Genomic DNA, 23861 nt, shown 5'->3' with positions numbered 1-23861 from the left:
ATTGCCAGCAACAGAGGCAGCCTCAGAGTAAGCAAACACCTGGGTGAGGGAGCCTACCTAGCCAGCCAGTCCACCAGCCCTTGCTGTTGGGAACGGACAGACAAGTAGGAAGCCGGGCATGCAGGCCTGCACTGCTCTGGCCTTTCTTGTGCCTGCTGAGTGCAATGCCTGCCTGGGAGCTGACTGCCTGGTGAAGGGGAGCCTTTCTGCCATGCAGGCCCAGCAATGCCCAAGGTAAGGTACTGGCCTCAAGTTTGGCCAGTCTCCATTGGGCCACTAAGGCTGGGGTATCCTCTTCCTAGGCCTCTGTGGAGCATGGAGAATCAGGAGTGTGGTGAAGGATGTTTGAAATCTGGTGGGTGGATGGGTGATGGAACACATTGGACTGGGTGTGCGGTGAAGGATGCTTGAAATCAGGCAGGAGCACAGCGGAACCCAAAGGAGAATTTGGCTCCTTGGGAAAGCGGCTATCCTAGGGGAAGGGATTGTGGTGCTGGGGAGGCTAGCGAGCAACGCAAAGAAGGAAGATGGCGCTCATTCCTCCCCTCTCCTAACTTGTGTGTGTGTGTTGCATCCCCTTCATCTCAACACTGTGATGTATTGCCATATCATGATGTTTGGCTGGTGATACATTGCAACGTTGAAAAGCTGACGTGGCCCAGCCCTATCTAGCTGTAAAGCTGGGTGGATAAAAATCAATGCTTTTTTTAAAAAATAAAAATTTAAAAATCATTTTTTTAAAAAAATAAAATCAGATTTTTTTTTATTTAAATTGGATTTTTAAAATAAAATGCTTTTGCAGGAAAAATATTTCTAAATATAGTCTTTCATGTGTGCTAAAACTAAGTTTTTCATGTTTCCTGAAACTCAGTCTAAGGTGGATTTTTTTTTTAAAAAAAAGGTTTAACCACATCAGTTAACAAACATGGATACATATGCTATAATGTTCTTGTTTTAGTTAAAAAAATTGTTTAAATGGTTATTAAGGAAATGATCATTTTTCTCCTTCCAATAAAGTACAGCAGAAAAGTTGTCCAAATATAAACAGGTAACTTACTAAACCGCACCATAATTTCATAATTATCTGTCTATGTATTTCTAATAGTATTACCAAATCAGTAATTTTTGATATAACTGTAAAAACTACTCTAAAAATTTATTATTCCAAAAATGGAGCCTTCATATGCTTGTAAATATTAAGATTATACCAACAAGAATGAGTCTCTCTGTAAAAAAATGATTTAAATCTAGAAGAAGAAGAAGAAGAAGAAGAAGAAGAAGAAGAAGAAGAAGAGTTTGGATTTGATATCCCGCCTTTCACTCCCTTTAAGGAGTCTCAAAGCGGCTAACATTCTCCTTTCCCTTCCTCCCCCACAACAAACACTCTGTGAGGTGAGTGGGGCTGAGAGACTTCAAAGAAGTGTGACTGGCCCAAGGTCACCCAGCAGCTGCATGTGGACGAGCGGAGACACGAACCCGGTTTCCCAGATTACGTGACTACTGCTCTTAACCACTACACCACACTGGCTCTCATGTTTTACTGACCAGTGATTTAAATCAAGCCTTACTGACTAGTGTTTTAAATCGTAATTTAAATTGATTTGATTTAAATCAAATCCACCTTGCAGTAAATCAATGCCGCTTTTCTCACTTTGCCTTTCATTTCTTCTCATAGTATTATTTTTGCTGGCTTGCCTGGAAAAACAAAGGTTTGATCCCTTTATTTGGATTCTGCTGCATCTTTTTTTTCTAGGAATAAAGGTTGAGCATGGGGGTGGGGAGAGCAAACTGGAAATTATGACAAAAAGGAGGCTTTTTGCGGGGGGTGGGGTGGGCCGTCCTTCCTGTGTACCTACTCATTCTGAAGTTTGATTTTGTGTATCTGGTATGGAGGGAGCAGTGTAAGTGCTTCTATTTTGAAATAGGTAAGAAACCCATTCTGGTCTAATTCTTTGTTCCGGTCCTGCCCATTTGTGACAGTGAGATTTACCGGATGTGTTGTTGCCTGCTTTTTGAACCTAAGTCTGGAGGATGAGACAGAACATCTTTCTAACCCTTCTTGGAGATGACACCAAGTTGTTTGGGGTAGTTTAAACTAAAAGGCACTCCAAAAGGATCTCTTCAAACTGGGTGAATGGTTTAATCTGGTCCAGTGTTAACAAATGTAAAGTGATGCATGCTGGGGCAAAATATTCTAACATTACATATATGCTATTGAGGTCTGAACTTGCGGTGACTGACCAAGAATGAGATCTTAGGTTTATAGTGGAAAGCTCAAGAAGTTGATCCAGGTTGTGGCAGCAGTAAAATGGGTGACCATTAGGAAAAGGATTGGAAAAAAATGGAAATATCGTAATGGCCTTATACAAGTCTATTCTGTAGATGCTCCTGGAATATTGTGTATAATTATTGTCACCACATATCTTAAAGAATATCATAATGCTGATTTTTTTAAACTAAGGTCATAAAACCTCAACCCTGTTGTCCTTACTTTTGAATATCACAATTTCAGACAGTATGGGTGGAAATATTCATCATCTCCTCACACCCCTCCAACAGGTATACAAAGGAGAAAATTATAAAATGGGAGTTGAATGGTAATGAGATACAAAAATAAAAAATCCTGCATTGCAGGGGGTTGGACTAAACGACCCTTGGTGTCCCTTCCCCAGTCAGTGATAATTATAGGTTAAATGTATGTTCAATAAGTGGTGAGATCAAACATGGGTGAAGTTATTTTTTTTTGGGGGGGGTGCAGATATCACTCCTTGGCAAGGGCGCAAAGGACCCTAGATACACCTTTGTCACTGAGTTCAATGTTACTTAAGCTGCCTAACCATGTGCAAGTTTCTCTCCTTCTCCAGTTTCTCCTGCAAAGTATCCTTGGATTTCATTCCAATGAAAATATATAGAGGGATAATTGAGAGACCTCACTGATTGACTGCTACAGAAATTTTAATCTAACAGGATCATACCAGCATCATCACAAGAAATTTAAATGTCCCTGGGATGAGTTAGGTTTTTTTGTTTAGTTATGTAGCTTTAATATCTAACATGATTTCTTAAGATCAAATTTTATTATGCTGTAAACTACCCTATACTACACTTCCTCCTATGAGAGGAAAAGTAGCACAGAATGACAATAATTATGATAATTAAATAATACAAGCACACCATGTTTCCCCTTAAAGCCCCAGTCTGCATGGCCAATCATCAAGAACGATGGTCATAGCCTCCCCCACCCACCCCCGGTAGTATTTGGATATTTTACTTGCATTTTGTACTCAAACTAAAAACTTTGGAATTGCCAAGGTTGCCTAAAATTTATTTGCAAATGGCAACCATTCATTGCTACCAAAGAACTTATTAAGTATTTTTTTTACCGTGGAAAAATAAAGCACTGGAAATTACTCCTTTGAGAAAATGTTCCACCCACATCACTGCTTAGAAGTGAGACTTCTGAATGGACATGAACAAGACTGAGCAGACCGACTACCTAATATAATTGTTCTGAGAGTCTGTTACGCATGGATATGAGATCCAGGTACAGTCCAAGCAATTCCACAGGTACAGGATAGCTGCACACGTCATGCAGCAGTCCTCCATACTAAATGATGACATGCAAACAACATATGCATCATTAGACACCTGTGCCCACAAAGTTAAACCAATCTAGTATGTACTTGAAACAATTGTAGTCCTGGGCAGAAAACAATAAATGCATGGGAGGAGCAGGGGCGACTAAATCTCCTAGCCATACCCAACACATTTAATCTGGCATTTTAATCACAGTTTATTCATGTTCATCTTGAAAGCAATATATGATCTGTGTTCAAAGGTGAGGGGCAAGCCACTGAGTTTCAGCTCACTTCTGTCACATGTTGATTATGCCATACAGACAGCATACAAGGACCTTTTCTGTAGTGGTGCCATGGTTGTGGAATCCATGGTTATGGCTGGCACCAATTCATTTTCATTGCCAGCTTAAAGTATTATTTGTTTACACAGGTTTTGTTAAGTAGGAGAGTTACCTACCCTGTGATTAGTCTAAGCTGTTTATCTGCAATTTTAATTTGTTTTACTGTACACCACTCTGAGTTTGCCTATCAATGAAGAATGGGTTAAAAGTGTTCTTAAATAAATCAACAAATATAACACTCAACCTATGGAGCTGCCCTTGTTCTGTGCCTTGGGCAAAAGAACGGAGACTCAGGAATTATGACATCTGCAAATAGGGTAACAACCGTGAAGAAATGGGGGTGCAGCAGTACAGGATTCAACAGTTTGCAAATTAAAAGTCTGTCACAAACACATTAACAGCAATTGGTGATTAACAGAACTTTCACTATGTATGCCTGCAGGTACCAGAAACAACTTATAGCAGGATAACTGTCATGGATCTCAGTACAAACCTGTGATTTTCTTAAATATGCCAAGGGTTCCAGATATAATCTGGTTATTTAGGAAGCCCCCAACATTTATAAGTGCTGTACAAACATTAAACTACAATAGGCCTTTGAAAACCTAACAAACAAGAGTTTACTTTCTTTAAAATATTTAGCAACCCTTCATTAAAAGATTCCATAGTGGTGTAGAAAGAGTAAATACATTTCATTCAATATTTAAAACTAAAAGGAAACCTAATAATATTCAATAAAACAAAACAAAATAGCCCAAAACAAACCTGGACATGATTTTAAAAAAATCTAATCTAATCTAAAATGCCCAAGCATACAGAAATGTTTTCACATGGTGTCTAAAAACCTGTAACGTTGGCACCATAGGAAGAGCATTACAAATCTGGGATACCACCAGAGAAAACATCACTCTCCTTTGTGAATCTCATTTGCAGAAGCATAGTATGAAAGCAGGAACTTGGAGCAGGCCTCTTCAGAAGATCTTAAGATATGGGTAGGCTGGTATGGCAAAAGATGCTGCTTCATGAATTTGCGCCCCATATCTTTTCAAGTTTTAAAAGTTAAACACCACGAACACCTTAAGCTAAACCCAGAAGTGATAAGGCAGCCAATGCAGAACTTTCAAAATAAGTGCAGTATGAACAACCCCCGCCTCTAAAGCCGAGATCCAAGACAACTTCACAAGCCTAAACATTTACTGAATGATAAATGCACAGCCATATGCAATTGTTATCAGGAGGCAAGATGGAATAATGGTTTGACCAGTCAGACTAGCCAGGTTCAAACAGTGGCGTAGCGTGGGTTGTCAGCACCCGGGGCAAGGCAAGTAATTTGCGCCCCCTAACCCGTGGATTTGCGCCCCCTAACCCTAACCCCCAGATGTTGCGCCCGGTGCGGCCGGCCCCCCTTGCACCCCCCACGCTACGCCACTGGGTTCAAATCCTCACTTAGCCATGAAGTTCACTGGAAGAGCTTGAGCCAGCCATTAACTGCTGGTCTGATTCACCTCACAGGGTTGCTGTGCGGAGCAATTTTTTTTTTTTTTTTTGGAGGGGTGTGTGAGAGAGAGACAACCACTAGGCAGACCACCCGGAGCTCCTTGGAGAAAAGAATAAAAACGAAGATGCATCGTGACTTAGCTGAGCACAAGCTCAACTCCACACGTGCCCTCCTTCGCTGACTGCTGAGGGTTTCCCGCCTCCTTCCCTCACTTTCAATCTCGCCCATTTGTTTTATTGAGCACATTTTTTATCGGCTGCCCTATAGCAGACCTCAGGGCAGGATACAGAGCAGCCATTGCCACAGAACCGCCTACGAATAGTTCTCTCGAAATCGTTTTCTGTTTTTTAAGCCCTATTAAACCCCACGGCGTCTCCGGAGCGAGAAACGCGCTACCAGCCTGCAAATTGCGGGGGCAAAGGAAGAAGAGAAGCCTTCACGCGACGCAGGAAAGCCTTCCGCCCGCCGCGCTTCTGCGTTGGAAGGCGGTTAAGAGGAAGGACGCCGAGCGGCGGAGAGAGGGAGAGGCCGCGGAGGCAAGGCGAGCCGGGCGCTCACGGAGGCCCCGCGCCCTCCTCCTCGCTCCCTCCCGAGGCCAGGCCGGCGCTTGGCTGCGGGGCCCGCGGCCTACCCCGCTCCTCCTCCTCCTCCTCCTCACCTGCTTGAGGCGAGCGATGAGGACGGTCTTGACGCCGGCCACGTCCAGGTTGCGGCGCTTCAGCTCGGACTTGAGGTCGATAACCCGCAGCTCCGTGATTTTCTTGCTTTCCGTCGGCGTCTGGTTGGGGCCCAGGGCGCCGCTGGCCGAAGAAGAGGAGGAGGAAGACGAGGCAGCGGTAGCCGAGGCGGCGGGGGAGGCGAAGGCGGCGGCGGCGGCGGCCCCAGACGGCGCAGCGGCCATTTTGCTGCCGCTTCTGCAGCTCGCACAATGCAGCGCCCTTCCCCCTCAGCCTCGGAACCAGCCAGGCCGGCCCTCTAGCGCGCACGCGCAAGCCTCTCGCCTCCTCGCCTATTGGCAAGTCGCGCTCAGGAAGGACCCGGATGCAAGAGACGCCGAGGCTGCGTAGCGGGCGGACATGCGGGGCGGGCGGGCCGTGCACGAGTCTGAGCGCATGCGTGTAACTGGAGGGAGCCTTGTCTTCCGCTGCGCCTTTTCTCCCGCACGCCGCGAGGGGCGCTCGGCTCCGCCTCTTTTTACTCTTCCAAGCATGCGGATTGGCTAGTTGGATTGCCGGAAGGCAGGATCTTGAACTTTATTGGAAGAGAGAGAAAGGGAAGCGGGGCTTATGGGAGGGGGCGTTTGAGCGTTCAAAAATGCCGTTGGACTTCAGTTCCCATTAGGCCCAGGCAGCATGGCCATAGACAGGAGTGATGGGAGTGGCGCCTCAGGTCTCCCACCTCGGCTGATTCCATCAGGCTGCTTCCATTTCAGCAGCGTATTGTAATAATTATTACCACATAACTTTAAGACTTGAGTTTGCTTTTGTTTTTATCCTTCTTTGTGCTTCCCCCCCTTTTGTGCCCTGACTTTTATCATTTATTGCTCATTTATTTCATAAAATTTATACGCTGCTTGATTGCAAAAACAAACAAACCTCAATGCGGTTTTTGAAAAGAGAGAGAATGAAAATGAAAAAAAATCACAACCATACTTTAAAATATACAAAAATTAAAATACTAACAGCAGATTTAAATTACCTCAACTTTTCAAGCATCTGGGTAGGCTTGATCAATCTACTGGGTAAGGATGATCAATCTATTGTTTAAATTGATCAAACTGTGTAAGCTGGAAGCCTTTTTTTGGCTAGAAGCAGAACACAAATGATAGAACAAATAATACATATGCAGGTATGTAATGTGTGAATCCATAGATACAAGCAGGCACACACTCATTACACCAAGGAGGGGCAGACTTCAGGATTGTGGGATCTACAAGAACCCTGAGATCCTCTGCCCTGGGGGATCTTTTTCAGCCCCGGGGGTAGGATCTCTGTATCACTCCCTTATTTCTCCTCATCCTTCAAGGCAAGGAAGAGACATTATCACAGACTAAGGCCACATTCCTGCCAAACTAAAGCACTCAAATAAGGTGTGGAGCAAGGCCACAGTCTCACCGCATTTTTAAAGCACTGTGAAACCGCTTTCACATTTAGTGAGAGCTGTGCTTAAGCATACAGGATAAAGCCTTGTACAGCTTAAATCCTAAGTGAGCCACATACATTTTAACTCCTTTTTTAAAAAGCAAAAATAAATGAAAATCTCACTATTATAAAAACCACACACCAGAAAGTACCGTATTTTTCGCCCTATAGGACGCACTTTTCCCCCTCCAAAAATGAAGGGGAAATCTGTGTGACGCATGGGGCGAATACAGGCTTTTGCTGAAGCTTGGAGAGCGAGAGGGGTCGGTGCGCACTGACCCCTCTCGCTCGCCAGGCTTCAGGAAGCTATCAGCAAGCCTGGGGAGCCCTGCGGGAGTTCCTGCAGGGCTCCCTAGGCTGCGGATAGCAGCCTGCTGCCCGGCATGCGGGCGCCCTGAAGCAGAGCGCCCCGCGCTTCGGGCAGACATCGGCCAGCCCCACAAGCGCAGGGGACAGCAGGGAGGCGCAGCACCGCCATCCCGCTGTTCCCCGACCTGGTTTGGAGGCTGGCGCCCCAGCCCCACAAGCTCAGGGGACAGCGGGGAGGCGGAGCGCTGCCATACCGCTTTTCCCCAACCTGGTTTTGGGGGGGGGGAAATAAAGGAAAAAAATTCTCCTTTATTTCCCCCCAAAAAAACTAGGTGCGTCCTATGGGACAGTGTCCTATGGGACGAAAAACACGGTATATATTATTTATTCTTCTACATTATCATGTAGATTTTAATAGGTGTCTAAATAATTCCTATCCAGATATGGTTTTAATGGCAATTATTTGTATTTGATCTCCAGCTGATATACAACTTTAAAGTGGGGACCCATTTCTTAATTTTTTATCATATGTTTGTATGGTGGTAGAACTGCTGTTATGACTCACCTTAGAACAGGCCATGACCCACTAGTAGGCCTTAATCCACATTTGAAAACCAAGTGATTTAATCCCAATTATTTGTTACCAATATTCTTTTCGCTTTGAAGATAAGTTTGATGAAGCTTGCAATTTTTACCAAATTATAAATTTTTGGACTGACTTCGTTCGGGGGGTTCTGATCATGAAGCTTGCATTTTTTATATCAATTGTAATCAAGACAACATGAAAGAGAGGCGATTTTGATTAGGAATATACTGCACCTTATTATTATAGGAGGATTTAAAAAGGGCCAGTTGTTGATATGTATACAGTGGTACCTCGGGTTACATACGCTTCAGGTTACATACGCTTCAGCTAACCCAGAAATAGTGCTTCAGGTTAAGAACTTTGCTTCAGGATGAGAACAGAATTCGTGCTCCGGCAGCGCAGCAGCAGCAGAAGGCCCCATTGGCTAAAATGGTGCTTCAGGTTAAGAACAGTTTCAGGTTAAGTACGGACCTCTGGAACGAATTAAGTACTTAACCTGAGGTACCACTCTTGGGCATTGTCGGCCAATTGGTGTCAAAGAGGGATAGAACTTTTTTTATGTATGCTACAACAGCAGCAAGAATACTCATCGCAAAGTATTGGAAGACACAAGATCTACCTACTCTGGAAGAATGGCAGATGAAAATGATGGACTATATGACACAGGCCAAGATGACAGGCAGAATCCGTGATCAAGGAAAAGAGACGGCGGAAGAAGAATGGAGAAAATTTAAGAGATACCTTAAGGACTATTATAAACTTGACGAATGTTAGAATGTTGAGGTTTGCAGGAAAAAAAAGGGATACAGTGACATAAGAACAGATTATAGAAAAGATCAAGATGACAGAGGTTGGAAAGGAATGTTTAGAAGTTGCTAAAAAATTATGGACATTGGAATGCAGAAAGGGGGGGTATGGGGGAGTCCCGGAAAAGAGGTTTATGAAAAAATGTTATGAAATTATACGTGTTTGTATGTCTTTTTAGGTGTTTGTTTGTCTTTAAAAATTTTGTAAAACCAATAAAAATTTTATAAAAAAAATAATAACCTGAGGTACCACTGTATAGTGTTTTCTTTATGAAAAAATCCCCTGCTTGCGTGATAGCAGATTGGCTGAGCCATTGTAATTTTCATAGGTGATAATTATTTCTATAAACCATAATGGTGACAAGGCTTGCAATTAAAATATAATCAGTGTTATGATGCTATATGGTGATGTACTAATACATTCTGCATTGTGTAAGTGAATTAATACTTGTTTAGTAAATCTAAACAACTTTTCAACAACCTGGTTTGGTTTGTAGACCTTAGAGTGGAATTGCACAAAGGGAAAACAATGACAACAATCAATATTAAAATCAGTTTAACTGTCAAATCACTGCATTCTGTGGATAGGCAAAAAGACACTTTTTCAGTTGGGACCTAAAACAAAGCAAAGTTTGTGTCAACTGAATTTCTAAGGAGGGGAGGTGTGTGTTCAATACCCTCCAATATTTCTCCAATGAAAATAGGGATGTCTTATTCAACAACCATAATAATGACGACAACAACAACAACAACAACAACAACAATATCTATGCCATCACTCTGGGCGGCTTCCAACATCTATAAAGACATAACAAAACATTAAACATGTAAAAACCTCCCTATACAGGGCTGAATTCAGATGTCTTCTTAAAGTTGTATAGTTACTTCCTTGGCTCAGGGGTTGCATGACTCCATACCCTTCAACATTTCTCCGATGAAAATAGGGATATCTTAAGAAAAGTGGGACATTTTGGGATCAAATCAGAAACCGGGATGGCTTCTGAGATTCCAGGACTGTTCCTGGGAAATAGGGACACTTGAAGGGTGTGGTGTTCCATAAGTGGGGTGCTACAGGTGAGATGGGTCACTCTGGGAGATGGCTACTTCCCTTACTGATGGCCCTAATGTTAAGTTGTGGGCGAACATATCAGATGACACAGCGATTCTTCCAAAGCAGCTCTTTATTTGTAAGCTGGAACAGAACTAACTGAGGAGCTCAGTCAGCCTGCTTATATAGAGCTCCAGAACAACGTAACTGTTGCCATTTTCTAAAACTATCCAATCACTGAATGTCACTTTCGATCCTTCATTTGCATACAAACTATCCAATCACTGAACGTCACTTTCGATCCTTCATTTGCATAACTATCTACAGTATCCCCCTGCTGGCCCAGGGTGAGAACTTCGGTACATAACATCTAAGAGGAAAGCCTCCCCAGCTCAGCACTGCTAAGCTACAGCAAAGGGCGCACTTGCAAATATTCCTTGAACTGCCACCTTGGCTAAAGAACCCTTGGGTTCAATTCAGAGCACCTGAAGGAGGCAGTAGCCGAAACCATTTGCTGTAAGAATTGAAAATCTGTTTTGTTAGTCACTGTAATAAATATAAGTGTGTGTGTGTACACACAAATGCACACACAAATACTACATATGTTTTAACAATCTTCCAAAGAAATGTCAAGTACATTTCCAAAAACAACCCCCTTTTGTTTATTCCTGAAGTGGAAATCCTTAAAAACAAGAGATTGTTAAAGAATTTGAGTGATAGAGAATTTAGGAGAGATAAAGTAAGTGCGCATTGAAAGGGAACTAAGGAACCACAGTGGGGGGACTTCCGGGTTGGCGCGACCGGCTAATGGCGGATTCCCTCCGAGCTCCGGAGGGAATCGGCTTGACAGGGGGCTGGGTCTTGCCGTGCCGGCGACACGGGGACCCTTAAAAACCACGGGCACGGAGCCCGTGGACATGGTGACTCGGCGGGCACCGTAAGCGCCCTCCCAACTCGTGAAGGAGCCTTTTTAAAGGCTACGGAACGGGTGCCGGGGAGCGGCGTGCTGTGAGTCCTCCGCTTCCCCTGCCAAGCGAAGCCGCATGCCATTTGTCGGACAGCGCTGACTTCTTCCTATTAAAATTTGGACTTAAAATCAAGAACAACAACCCGTGAGTAATTTGGAAATTGGATTACAAATATTTCGGTTTTGGATTTGGCACGAGCAGGGGAGGTGGGGAAAAAAAAGGAAGTCCGTCTCCCCCCTATTGTAAACAGTTTAAAGCAAGGATCTGTCAACTAAGGTTGCGGGAAGAATTGTTGTGATTGGATAAGGATATAAATTCCACGGATTTAAAGGACTAAGTTAATGTGCTGGAGGACTAGAGTTTACTTTGTTTGGATTAAGTACCACTTTTCTCAAGCCCGGGAGTAACCCGTGAAAAGAGCCTGCTGAGGATTTACAGAAATAATAATAATAATAATAATATAATAATAATTTATTATTTATACCCCGCCCATCTGGCTGGGCCTCCCCAGCCACTCTGGGCGGCTTCCATAAAAACCAAAAATACAGTAAAATGTCACACGTTAAAAACTTCCCTGAACAGGGCTGCCTTGAGATGTCTCCTGAATATCAGGTAGTTGTTTATCGCTTTGACATCTGCTGGAAGGGCGTTCCACAGGGCGGGCGCCACTACCGAGAAGGCCCTCTGCCTGGTTCCCTGTAGCTTTGCTTCTCGCAGTGAGGGAACCGCCAGAAGGCCCTCGGCGCTGGACCTCAGCGTCCGGGCAGACTGATGGGGGTGGAGACGCTCCTTCAGGTATACTGGACCGAGGCCGTTTAGGGCTTTAAAGGTCAGCACCAACACTTTGAATTGTGCTCGGAAACGTACTGGGAGCCAATGCAGGTCTTTCAAGACCGGTGTTATATGGTCTCGGCGGCCGCTCCCAGTCACCAGTCTAGCTGCCGCATTCTGGATTAGTTGTAGTTTCCGCGTCACCTTCAAAGGTAGCCCCACGTAGAGCGCATTGCAGTAGTCCAAGCGGGAGATAACCAGAGCATGCACCACTCTGGCGAGACAGTCCGCAGGCAGATAGGGTCTCAGCCTACGTACCAGATGGAGCTGGTAAACAGCTGCCCTGGACACAGATTTGACCTGTGCCTCCATGGACAGCTGTGAGTCCAAAATGACTCCCAGGCTGCGCACCTGGTCCTTCAGGGGCACAGCTACCCCATTCAGGACCAGGGAATCCTCCACACCTGCCCGCCTCCTGTCCCCCAAAAACAGTACTTCTGTCTTGTCAGGATTCAACCTCAATCTGTTAGTCGCCATCCATCCTCCAACCGCCTCCAGACACTCACACAGGACCTTCACCGCCTTCACTGGTTCTGATTTAAAAGAGAGGTAGAGCTGGGTGTCATCCGCATACTGATGAACACCCAGCCCAAACCTCCTGATGATCTCTCCCAGCGGCTTCATATAGATGTTAAAAAGCATGGGGGAGAGGACAGAACCCTGAGGCACCCCACAAGTGAGGGCCCAAGGGTCTGAACACTCATCCCCCACCACCACTTTCTGAACACGGCCCAGGAGGAAGGAGCGGAACCACTGTATAACAGTGCCCCCAGCTCCCAGCCCCTCAAGACGGTCCAGAAGGATGCTATGGTCGATGGTATCAAACGCCGCTGAGAGATCCAGCAGAACTAGGAAACAGCTCTCACATTTGTCCCTAGCCCGCCGGAGATCATCAACCAGTGCAACCAAGGCAGTTTCAGTCCCATGATGAGGCCTGAATCCCGACTGGAAGGGATCCAAATGGTCCGCTTCTTCCAGGCGTGCCTGGAGTTGTTCAGCAACCACTCGCTCAATCACCTTGCCCAGGAATGGAAGATTTGAGACTGGGCGATAGTTGGCCATCGTGGCCGCATCTAAAGATGGTTTTTTAAGAAGCGGTTTAATAACCGCCTCTTTCAGCGGGTCTGGGAAGGCTCCCTCACGGAGGGAAGCATTCACCACCCCACGAAGCCCATCGCCCAGTCCTTCCCGGCTGGCTTTTATAAGCCAGGATGGGCAAGGATCCAGGAGACAGGTGGTTGGTTTCACTCGTCCAAGCAGCCTGTCCACATCCTCGGAGGTAACAGATTGAAATTCATCCCACTCAACTTGACTAGACAGAACTCTAGCACTCTCCCGCCCCGGCCCTGCTCCCACGGTGGAGTCTACTTCTTCCCGAATCTGGGCGATTTTATCTGCAAAAAACTTTGCAAAATCATTGCAGGAGAACATGTGGCCCGTACTGGGCCCCGATGTTGCAGGTGGTTCCGCTAAATTGTGAACCACCTGAAAAAGTCTCCTGCTGCTGTTTTCTGCAGATGCAATAGAGGCGGTGAAGAAATTCTTCTTCGCCGTCGCTATCGCCACTTGGTAGGCTCGACGTTGAGCTCTAACCTGTGTCCGGTCAGATTCGGAATGAGTTATCCGCCACCGGCGCTCTAGCCGTCTCAACGATTGTTTCATTGCCCTCAGATCCGTGGAAAACCACGGGGCTGTCCGGGCTCCATGCAATCGGAGAGGGCGCTTCGGAGCCAAACAGTCAATAGCCCTGGTTAACTCCACATTCCAGCGGGCCACCAGGGAATCGGCTGAAAGGCCATCAACATGTAAAAACTTTTGACAGCTGTCAAATTAGCTGTCAAAGTTGGAAAAACCGAAAGCTTAAACTCTAACCGGTTATATTGTTACAAAATATTGAAAGTAAAGAAAGACTGATACAAATAAATCTGACTTTTGGATCGGAAGGGAAAAGAACATTAAGTAACCAGAATCCCTCTAGAGGGGATTCTTGGACATTACAAGAATGGAACTAAAACAGGGAATACAGGAAATACGAGCTGCCTTGAAAGAGCTGATCTTTCTCGTGGGAAAGCTGCGAGAGATGAATGAGAAAGGCCATGTTTTGTCTACGAGCCCTTCAAACCCAAAGTTAATAGAAAACATACCTACTGAATTGGAAAGGGACTCGACGTTCAAAACACAGGCAGTTGGACAAGAAAAGGAACCAAAGATTGAGGAGGAAAAGACATCTGCCAAACAGGAGGAGCAGAAGGAAGGGATGGATGAAACGTTACAGAAGATAAAAGAGAGCCAGAGACCTGCCAAGAAGAATTCTAATTTGACCAAGGTGAAAGTTGGACTATTTGGGACATATAGACTTAAGAAACAGAGCTGGAGCTCCACCTTTAAACAAGTAGGCCTCGCTGGAAGAACCATGGTCAGCATTGGGAAAGTACTTCTTCGATCTTGGGTGTTTAGTATGAGAGACTTTCGAAGAAACCGGCTGAAAGGGACTGAGAGAGATTTGAGAGCCTCGGACGTAAGGTCACCAGGCTAAAAAGATGGATTAATTGGATTTTGGTTTGGGATTGAAACCGGGGAGAGAAGGGTGGGGTTTAGAAGTCCAAAGGGGGTCTGATTTTTGTCTTTGCAGTGTAAAAACTATATGCTCTTTATTATTATAAGAATGGGGAATCCGTGGATGGGAAATAGTGGCAACCTTAGGAAAGGTATCTTTTTTAACTTTATTTCTACATCTCTGTTTTCTTTCTTTATATAGGGTTAAGGTATATATTTCAAAAATTGCTAATTAAACTAAATTAAGGTATAACAACGAATTAAGGTTTAAATTTACCACAAAGAATTATTTTAATAAATTAGGGTCAAGTGAATTTAATAAACTATGCTTAGGACATTAGGACAATAAGGGAAAAACTTGTTTGAACAAACAATTGGAGTTGGAATACAATAAGGGGAGACGTGGGGAAGTCATGAAAAGAAGTTATTGAAAATGAGTGTTAGAAGGTGGAAAATTTTTTGTTGTTTTTTGTGTTCTCTTTTGGTTGTTTTTTTCTCTCTTTCTCTTTTTTCTCTTTTGTTTTGTTGTTTGTAACCTTTTGAAAATTTAATAAAGATTATTATATATATATATATAAAGGAACCACAGTGGGGGGACCGGAAGAATTAGTAAAGGATGAACTTAAATTTGTGTCTTTCTTTTTGGTATGCAAGGAGTGTTAATTTTGGATTTTTTTTGTTGATCGTTATATACTTTTTGATCTGTTTTTCTGTTTTGTTATGGGTTTGTTTAAAAAACAACCAATAAAGCATTTTTTAAAAAAACCCTAAAGTGGAAATCCTAACTCCAGTTCCTGGGAGTAACCCCCTCTAAATTCACTAGTGCTTCAGAGCAGACGTGGGGTGGGAATTAGGGTTGCAAGGAAGGCTGCGCACTTTTCTCAGTATGCACAGTTGGATGAGCTGTTGTCATGGTTTGTTCTGTGCGGGGGTTGGAAGAACTCAGTTCACCCGACACGCAACGAACTACAACGCCCAGGATTCTTCGGGGGAAAGCTGGCAGTTGAAGTGGCGCAAAGCGACGCGGCTTTCGGACTCCTCTCTGCAGGTTTAGCTGTGCCCAACTCCATGGAGCCTTGTGCGAAAAGGCTACGCAGTCGGGGGGAAAGCTTTGGTACGTGGGGATAATGGAAGTGCAGGTTATTAAGTTCCCTAGTTCCGAAATTAATAGTTAAAATTTAAAATAGAAATTCGTAGTTTCTACACGTTCCTCTTTCCCCCTCTACGGGCCCACTTTCGATTATTTTAATTCCTTAGTTTTGAAACTTGGGGATACTTTCATTTTTCTTTGCCCCCCAGAGGCAGCACAGGGCTGCAGCCCTCTCGATCCAAATCCCCGAAGGGTTTTGAGGCGTCTTAGAAAATTACATTTCCCTTGTGGCGGACGCTTTGTGGACTTGGGAGTCCCACTGAACACACACACGTGTTTCCTTCTAGCATCCAGCTGTCAGAACCTGTCGACTCGACTTATTTCAGGGGTTCATGTTAGGTCTGCAAATGGCTTCCTCAGCCTGCGCAGAAGGTTCCTGCATTGCAGGGGAGTCGGACCAGATGATCCTGGTGGCCCCTTCCAACTCCACAATTCTTTGACCGTCACAACAACCCCGCGAGGTGGGTTAGGTAGCATTACTCCGCCCCGCATCTGGAGGAAAGCCGAGGCTGCTTTGGTCGGGGGGCTACCAGCAAGACCCATTCATGGACCCAAGGCAGCTCGCTGCTGAGAAGCCGGCTCTGAGAAGCGTGTGGGGCGGCCAGAGGGACGCTACAATGGGCCATCGCCACCCATTTCGCAGTCCTGCAGCAGCAACGAGGCGCAAACAGGATCCCTTCCGGAAGGCTGAGCCTCTGCAGCAAGGCACTGCGTAGTCCTCCGGCCAGTAGGTGGCGCGCCGCCCATAGTGAGGAACAGCGGTGATAGGAGCGGCAGCGGGGGGGGATGGGGAGGGACGTTAGTGCGTCTCTCTGGTGATGACAAAGCGGCTGCAATCTTAACGGCTTTCCCTACAAACACTTCCGGATCGCTAATATGCCTCGGCTGGACTCCATGTGCGGGGCGTAGAAAGTGGTGGCAAATACGTTTTGCGTTTATTCAGTCGTTTTAAAAACGCGCACGCAACAAAACCCAAGGTGTGCATTCATTCCGCTGCTTCGATGTTTGCTAGAGGAGAGCGTGGCCTTCCGCTTGTGGGCGCAGGTTGGCTGATGAAATAAGGATCTTGTCAGGGTTCCCTTTTGATTTAACTCATCAAAATAAACAAGACCACCATCCTTTAACTAGGCTTATTTAAAACTAAACAACCCCCCCACCAACCCCCCCTCCCTGTCTTTCCCCGCCCTGCACCCGCACGTGGAGTCGCCCATCGCACTCCCGAAGTGCGCGCTGCGAGCAGAGCCTCGCGCCCTCTTTAGGCAGCTGCCCGGTGGCGCTTGGCGGCTTTGCCGTAAAGCGTCGCCGAGTGTCGCGCTTTTGCGTCCGCGGAGGGAGAGAGAGGGGGAAAGGGAGAGGGAGGGAGCGGCTGGCAGAGGAGAAGAAGAAGCAGAAGAAGGAGACGAGGGAGGTGGCGGCGGCGGCGGCGGCGGCGGCGGCGGCGGCGGCGGCAGGAGAAGCCTGACCGGGGGGCGGGGGCCGCGCAGCAAAGCCAACTGCCCCCGCTCGGGGCTGCGCCCTCGGCCCCGAACCGGGGAGGGAAGGAGGGGACCGGGCGAGAGGAAGGACGTCGCGCCGAGCGGAGCCGTGAGGAGGGTCCGGCGCCAGCTGGGCCGGGCTAGGCCGCTTCGCCCTCGCCCCCCTCAGCGCCCGCAGGTACGCGCTGGAGGCTTCCGTGGGCCCCGGGAGTGGGAGGAGGGCGAGAGGCCGCCCTGCGTGTGGGGCTCCCCTGGGCCGGGGCTGCCCGCCGCCGCCTCCGCTCGCTTCCTCCCGCTTCACGGCGGATGAGAAGGTGCGAGACCGCAGAGGAATAGGCGGCGGTGGGCTGAGGGCCCCGACTGGTGCAACTCTCTGTCCCGAGAGGCGTACAGTTTGGGTTGGGTGGGGGGAGACGGAAGGGTGGCAGCTCCGCGCAGCGTGAGAGCTTGTGGGGTAGGAGGGAAGGCAAAATATGGGCAGCTCGGGCTTGGCCGGCCTCTTGCGCCTCGCTTTCCTCCTCCCCGCGCTGGGCCTGTGTGATCTCGGATAAAGAAATGGAATTATTGGTGATCACTATGCCCTGGTCTAGCAGCCTCGAGGGTCTGGTGAACGCCGGCGATATGAGTAAAAAAACCTGCAAGTGCCTGCATTGAGAAGTTAAGAATCTAAATTTAGACTCTTTTACTGCATGTGTTGGAGGGGCGTGGAAAGAGGGGGATTTGTAAGGGCCACAGCAGCCCCTCCCCTTCCAGCCCCTTAAGGGGGTGGAAGCTTGAAGCGGAGGGTGAAGAAACGAAATGCAGCTTTAGAAATGGGTCCTGGGTTGTTGTCTTTTATGTCATTTCCATAATGACGTGTGATGATTGATTGATTAATTAATAATACAGCACCATCGGTGCACATGGCTCTTTATATGGGAACCCAAACAAAAGGCAGCCCTCTGCCTTTAGAAACTTAACAGCCAGAATGTGGTTGGAATGGGGAGATGAGTTGCAAAGGCAACAGAATATGATAGCATAAAAAGGTGGCAAGAGGGAATCTGCTTGAAAGTGGGTGAAGCAAACAAAACATGCACGCAGCTCAATTCTGTGCAGGTTTACTTGTGAAAATACCTGTTGGAAGTGCTTGTTTCTGAGTGTGTATGGGATCACTACATAAGGCTGTTAGTCTTTCATTCATTCAAACGAATGAGTGTGTTTAGCAGGATAAATGCCTCTCTTCATTTGACATTTCTGCTTGATCAGAAGCATTTATTTTTTATTTAATAAAAAACATTTATTCAAAAGTTTCAATACAGCATTTACATTGGATATATCCCCTCCATGTATTTTGTTGTAATGTTCATGAAATGAAGCACTTAGAATAATTCTTTTAAAGTGTTAATTCTATCATGCAACAACAAGCTATCACTCCGCTTTGGAACGCATTTTTAAAAGAAAAACTTGATTAGTTTTCAGATACCTTTTAACTGAATAACTTTCTAAAGAAATGCCTGAAGTAGGCATTATATTATAGTTTATTATAGTTTGAAATCTTGTTTATTCTGTTATATTTTACTCCAAGAAGACACATTTAGCCTAAATAGAACCCCATACGGCAGACATGTATGTACAAAACATTCTTTTAGTGTGATCCCATTGAGATACCAATAATAAATTTTGCAGGTAGCTCTTAGAAATATTAAATACAATTTTTAAAATTTTCAATTTTGTAACTTAACTTTAAAATTTAAAGTAAGCCTATCATGCGACATATCACATTAAAGCCCATGAAGTTTTGAAGAAATTTTAAAGGTTTTTGTGTAGTCCCGCAAAGCCAAAATTGCCGTCTTTTGAAATTTCAAACCCTCATAATTCAAAAACAGGATGAGATTTTTTAAAAAAAGATGTAAACTTAGTTTTGATCATTCAACAAGTGTACAAAATATGACAAAAAATGGATGACATGAGGGGGAAAAATGCATCACTTGATATGGAATGATCCAAGGGCAAGACTTAGGGTGATCACTTGCTGTATGCTATCCCTAGAGAAAATATGCCCAAGGTGCCTTAATGTGGATTCATTATCTCTTAACACACTTTCAACACAGCCCCTTTTATTTCTGTCTCCTGCTCAGAGTGGACTCTCCCCCCCCCCTACTTAAGTGTTTGCTTGTGCATGGAGTATGGATCCTGAAACAGAATAGGGATGTGGCATTTGACTTCAGATGAATGAACAGTAAAAGCTTAAGTATATGGCCCTGATGTGAAGAGAGCCTGAAGAAAAGGAGAACAGGATTTGTGACTTGGGGAGGTTGTATGGGGTTCTAGTAGGACTAAGATGGAAGACCATATTTGCAGTGGTTGAAGATGGCTCTGCAATTTGTTTTAAGGTTTTTTGTGCTATAGTTGGTATACTGTACTAAATTAACAAACCAAATGTTGTTCACAATTTGTCTGCAGGTTGGAGAGGAGTGAAGTACTCTTGTGACCTGGAGTCCTTATTTTATCAATGTGTAGCCCTTCTATTAATGCTTGAAATTTGATTTGAACAAATGGCAATGGACCTACCTTGCTGAATCTGAGCTGGTCTGGGGTGGGTCAGTGCCTGGACTACATGGAAAGCCTCAGCTTCAGCATGGGAACAGGGCAGGAATCAGAAATCTAAATGTAGTAGGACAGGAAGAGGATGAGAACATTTCAATCTTAACTCCTCCCCTCTCAAAATAAAATATCTGGTGGTATCCTTGTACATTGTCAAAGGCCATGTAGGAAGTTGGAGTATGTGGTAACTCTGAACCTTGGCAAGCTTTGTTGTCCTCCCAGGGTATATATTTTGTGGAATTACTTGTTAACTGTACTGTGAAATCTGTTTACCAGGCAGGTTGAGGTAAATTTAATGTAAATTGAGGTTCAATTTTTACATGCGATTGGGGGAGTGAAGGTGGTGAGAAGTGTATGAAGGGCAAAAGTACAAGAGCTAGCATTGTGTTTATATACACAACATATATCGTATATGCATAGAGTGGGATGAGAGAACTTCAGTGTCTGGTTGTGGATCTGCTGTTAGTTAAACACACTTTGGCTATATGCCAGCTGATCTGTCCTGAAATGGTGGGTCACAGTGGTGAGGAAATCATATTAACAAGGACTTAATGTATTGTGTCTCTCTTTACAGAGTTGAGTGGGGTGTCATTAATGTGAATGAATCTCCCAAGTGGTAAGCTCCCCCCTCCCCGGGTTACATGATAGTCTAGTTGTATCTTGCACATGATAGTAAGAGATCCCCTGATGCTAACTGGACCGGCTGGTGGCGATCTTCTCTCCCCCCCCCCACTACCACGCCAGGATCCTAAAGGATCCATAGCAGGAGATATAGGACTATAGACCAGCCTTCCACTATCCAGATGTTTTGGCTCATCTGGATTTTGTTGGGGCTGAGTGAAGTTGTTGTTATATATTTTTTTATATCCCACCTTTTCCCCTGTAGCCCAAAACATTTGGGGAAGGCTGGTATAGTTTGTATAGGAGTGTTCAAAATTAGCCAGGTGCCAGGTATGTTTTGCGACTGGCACAGGTCCAATTGCGACCAGGTGAAAATCTCTGGATGGTGGCTGGGGAAAGCAAAAAGTCACTTAGAGAAGAATCTGAAATATGTCATTGAAGCTTCACTTTGTTTTATTCTGGATTGTTTTATTTGATGTTTTGTAAATGGCTTTGAGATTTGTTCTTTAAAATATAAAGTGGTATGAAATGAAAGGAATGATGATAATGAAGTCCACTGCAAAACAAAAACAAATGAACAAAAATGGGACCTAGCCATTGCATTGTGGCAACCATAATCTAGGTTTAAGGTGCCATTTGGTGGTATCTATCTATCTATCAATCAGAATTTCTTGTTGCAGTGCTACTAACTAATCCTGGTGATATATGAGCAGCTCTCTCCAATGTGAACTGTTGAGGATTGCTGTGGTGCTTGGTCTTCAGTACATTAATGAAAGTACTTGTTAATATACCACTCGGAATACTGCTACTGTTAGAATGGCAGCAGGGGAGAAATAACTGGGGTAGCAGTGAGACCAGAAAATTGGGCTGTCCTTAAAAAATATATATTTTTAATTTCTACCAGAGTTGACATGGCAAGTCTTCTAAAAACAGCAGTATAATAATAACATAACACAGCAGAGCAAAACAAAACAGATTATCCATTAATACTAATAAAAGCATTAGTTGGATAGCAGCCAACACACCAACTTGAAACAGAAAGAAGGCAGTAGGAAGGGTGGGGGGATGGCAAACCATTAAAACTGTTTTTATGTCTGAATGAGCAGTCAAGATGGCTAACATGGAGCCTCTGATATTGTTGTGATCTGCATTCAATATCCTGAACTTAGCCAGCTGTGCAATCATAGGAATGCTGCCAGAAGTCCCAAACACAGGGATTGTGACTTGCCCACTACAGAGTTTGCAGCAATTGTGCAACTCCACCACCCTGATCATATTGTCCCTTACCCAGCAACAAGCTACTGTACAGCACAATAGAAGCACCAGTTACTGCGGTGCTAGTCAGTAACAATTAGTCCACTTCCCTTCCTCTTCAGTATGCCCGTTGAGGGTGTAGGAAGTGGGAGCATCAACCTCATCTGTGACGTTAGCACCAATAATGTGAGCAACCTGTGCCACTCCACATGCTTGACTCCAAACTCCCATCAGTCCCAACCAGTATGTGACCATTGGTCAGGGATGATGTGAGTTATAGTCTAACAACATGTGGAGGATCACGTATTCCCCATCCCTGCTCTAGGCCGATACTCTGAATTGCTGCAATACAAACTGTAAAAGTCTGGGTTCAAATGGAAACCCTGGTAGATGCTGCCACTTCTTCCTTATCTTTAACTCTTGTTGTATGCTGATTTCTTCCTTACCAGTAGAAAGCTATGTTCCCCAGAGGCTCCTGAAGGACAGCCCTTCCATCTGGGATGACTCTTCCCTCTCACTGGCCTACCAGTGAGAGAGAAGAGTTTTCCCAGATGGAAGGGCTGTCCTTCAGGTGCCTCTGGGAATAGAAATTCATGGTAATATTTTCCTTTCATTTCTGCTTATTGGTGCCCTTTAAAATAAGCTTTTTTAAAAATGGAAAATCCATGTCCAGAATCAATTTTCAGAGGTAGTCCCGTCACACAGTGGCATGAATATGCGGTGCCTTCCTAACGTATTTTACACTGCTGTAGAAACTGCTTTTCTATGGGTTCCTTCCACAGCATAGCTGTAATACTTGAAGGCTTGGAATTGCATGGCCATTGGCCAAGGCTGATTGCAGGAGTCTTTCCCACACATGTCCTTGCAACTTTATAGATCAGTGGTTTTGGGGCCACCACCCCCTTGGTTCCATAACCTCTGTCTTCCCTACAGCATTATTCAGAATAGCAGTGTGCATGACCCACTAAGGAACATGAAAGCACAATAAAATTCAATGCAGTAACAATTAATTGCACATTTATTCAAAATCCAGTTAGAACTAGTTTAATTAATTCAACAAAATTGATTATCTTGATCCAGTGCTACCAGCTTTTCAAAGTCTGAGAGTCGTTTCTTAGCTATCACATTTAGTAACTCTTTCACTATTCCATAAATTCTGAATGCAATGGGTGGGCTTGATGAAGTTATACCAATTTCCCACTCTTTGGTCTAAAGTCACATAGCGGGAGTCTTCTTAAATCACTACATTTAGTAATCTGGAAGTCCATTTCTTTGCTTGGAGAGAAGGTGGACAACAGCACTAAACTGTGTTCTATCAAGGTTCATGTTGGAAATGCAGCAAGGAGTTTAACCTCTGTCTATAGCACAGAGAGCAACCAGAAATTTCCTTTTGTAACCAAAACTTGTATGATTTCTTAAACTTTGGCTTCAACTGAGTCATTTTGTAGCTCAGGTAGTTCTTTCTTCACTACCGCAACTTCCTCAATGTATCTGAAAATGGATTTCTAATATGGAATTTCTATCAAAAGAAGATCCCCCAAATCACTTAGACATATCTTAAACAGCATATCCAAATGGTGACAAAAAGCTTGTAAACATCTTGCTCTGCTTTCCTTTGAACCCCATCAGTGAGGCCAAGAGGGGGGTCTTGTCGTTTGGGCAGCCCAGGACCTGCATACATACTGCCCAGGCTTGCATCCCAGAGAGGTCACTTCAGTGCTTACAGCAGTTTGACTTCACTCCCAGAGGCACACTCCATTGTCTGTCAACAACATCCCACTTTTCTCTTCTAGCTCAGACAGGTTTGGAAATTGGTACAGCGTGCAACACCTTGCATTGCACTTGACTAGAGTTAACTCTGAAGTAAAATAGAGAGATGGCAGATTTGGCCTCAGTTACCTCCAGCACTCCCCTGACACCCCCTTGCCTCTTACTGCCCCCCAGGTAATCCCATGTCCTACTAGGGGGTGGTACTGCTCTCGAGGTTGCAGCTGTTCTGTGGAATGAATCTCTATGGAGGCATTGCCCATGGAAAGGCCTATAAAGAACCCTTGCTAACAACTGGCTTACAAGTATGGCTTATGCAATACCTCTTGTAGTCTCCAGTGTTAGTTAT

General features: G+C 45.0%; 2 protein-coding genes and 1 long non-coding RNA gene across 7 annotated transcripts in view; 2 read left to right on the top strand and 1 right to left on the bottom strand.

Moving 5' to 3' along the window:
• Positions 1–6373, bottom strand: part of SLTM (SAFB like transcription modulator) — a 38390-nt gene extending 32017 nt beyond the window's left edge. Inside the window, exon 1 of the mRNA XM_081170528.1 lies at positions 6076–6373. Coding sequence (XP_081026654.1) covers positions 6076–6318 — 243 coding nt within the window. The 5' untranslated portion in view covers positions 6319–6373. The remainder of the gene's footprint in view (positions 1–6075) is intronic.
• Positions 6374–8257: 1884 nt separating this feature from the next.
• On the top strand, positions 8258–10961 carry LOC308573390. The gene is made up of 3 exons (XR_014002070.1): positions 8258–8736; positions 9520–10385; positions 10683–10961. It is a non-coding gene; the product is annotated as an uncharacterized lncRNA (long non-coding RNA).
• Positions 10962–15546: 4585 nt separating this feature from the next.
• Positions 15547–23861, top strand: part of RNF111 (ring finger protein 111) — a 54024-nt gene continuing 45709 nt past the window's right edge. For 2 of the 5 annotated variants that reach the window (XM_081170535.1, XM_081170531.1), the window contains exon 1: positions 15548–15776. In XM_081170535.1, the coding sequence (XP_081026661.1) occupies positions 15731–15776 (46 nt within the window). In that variant the 5' untranslated portion in view covers positions 15548–15730. Of the gene's footprint in view, positions 15777–17144; positions 17466–23861 lie in introns of those variants that run through there. The other 3 variants (XM_081170534.1, XM_081170532.1, XM_081170533.1) reach the window with 3 other exon arrangements.

Source organism: Podarcis bocagei, assembly GCF_964188305.1.
Source record: "Podarcis bocagei genome assembly, chromosome: 14".
Taxonomy (NCBI): Eukaryota; Metazoa; Chordata; class Lepidosauria; order Squamata; family Lacertidae; genus Podarcis; species Podarcis bocagei.
The sequence above is the reverse complement of the archived record's forward strand: the minus strand, read 5'-3'. Positions and strand labels throughout refer to the sequence as shown.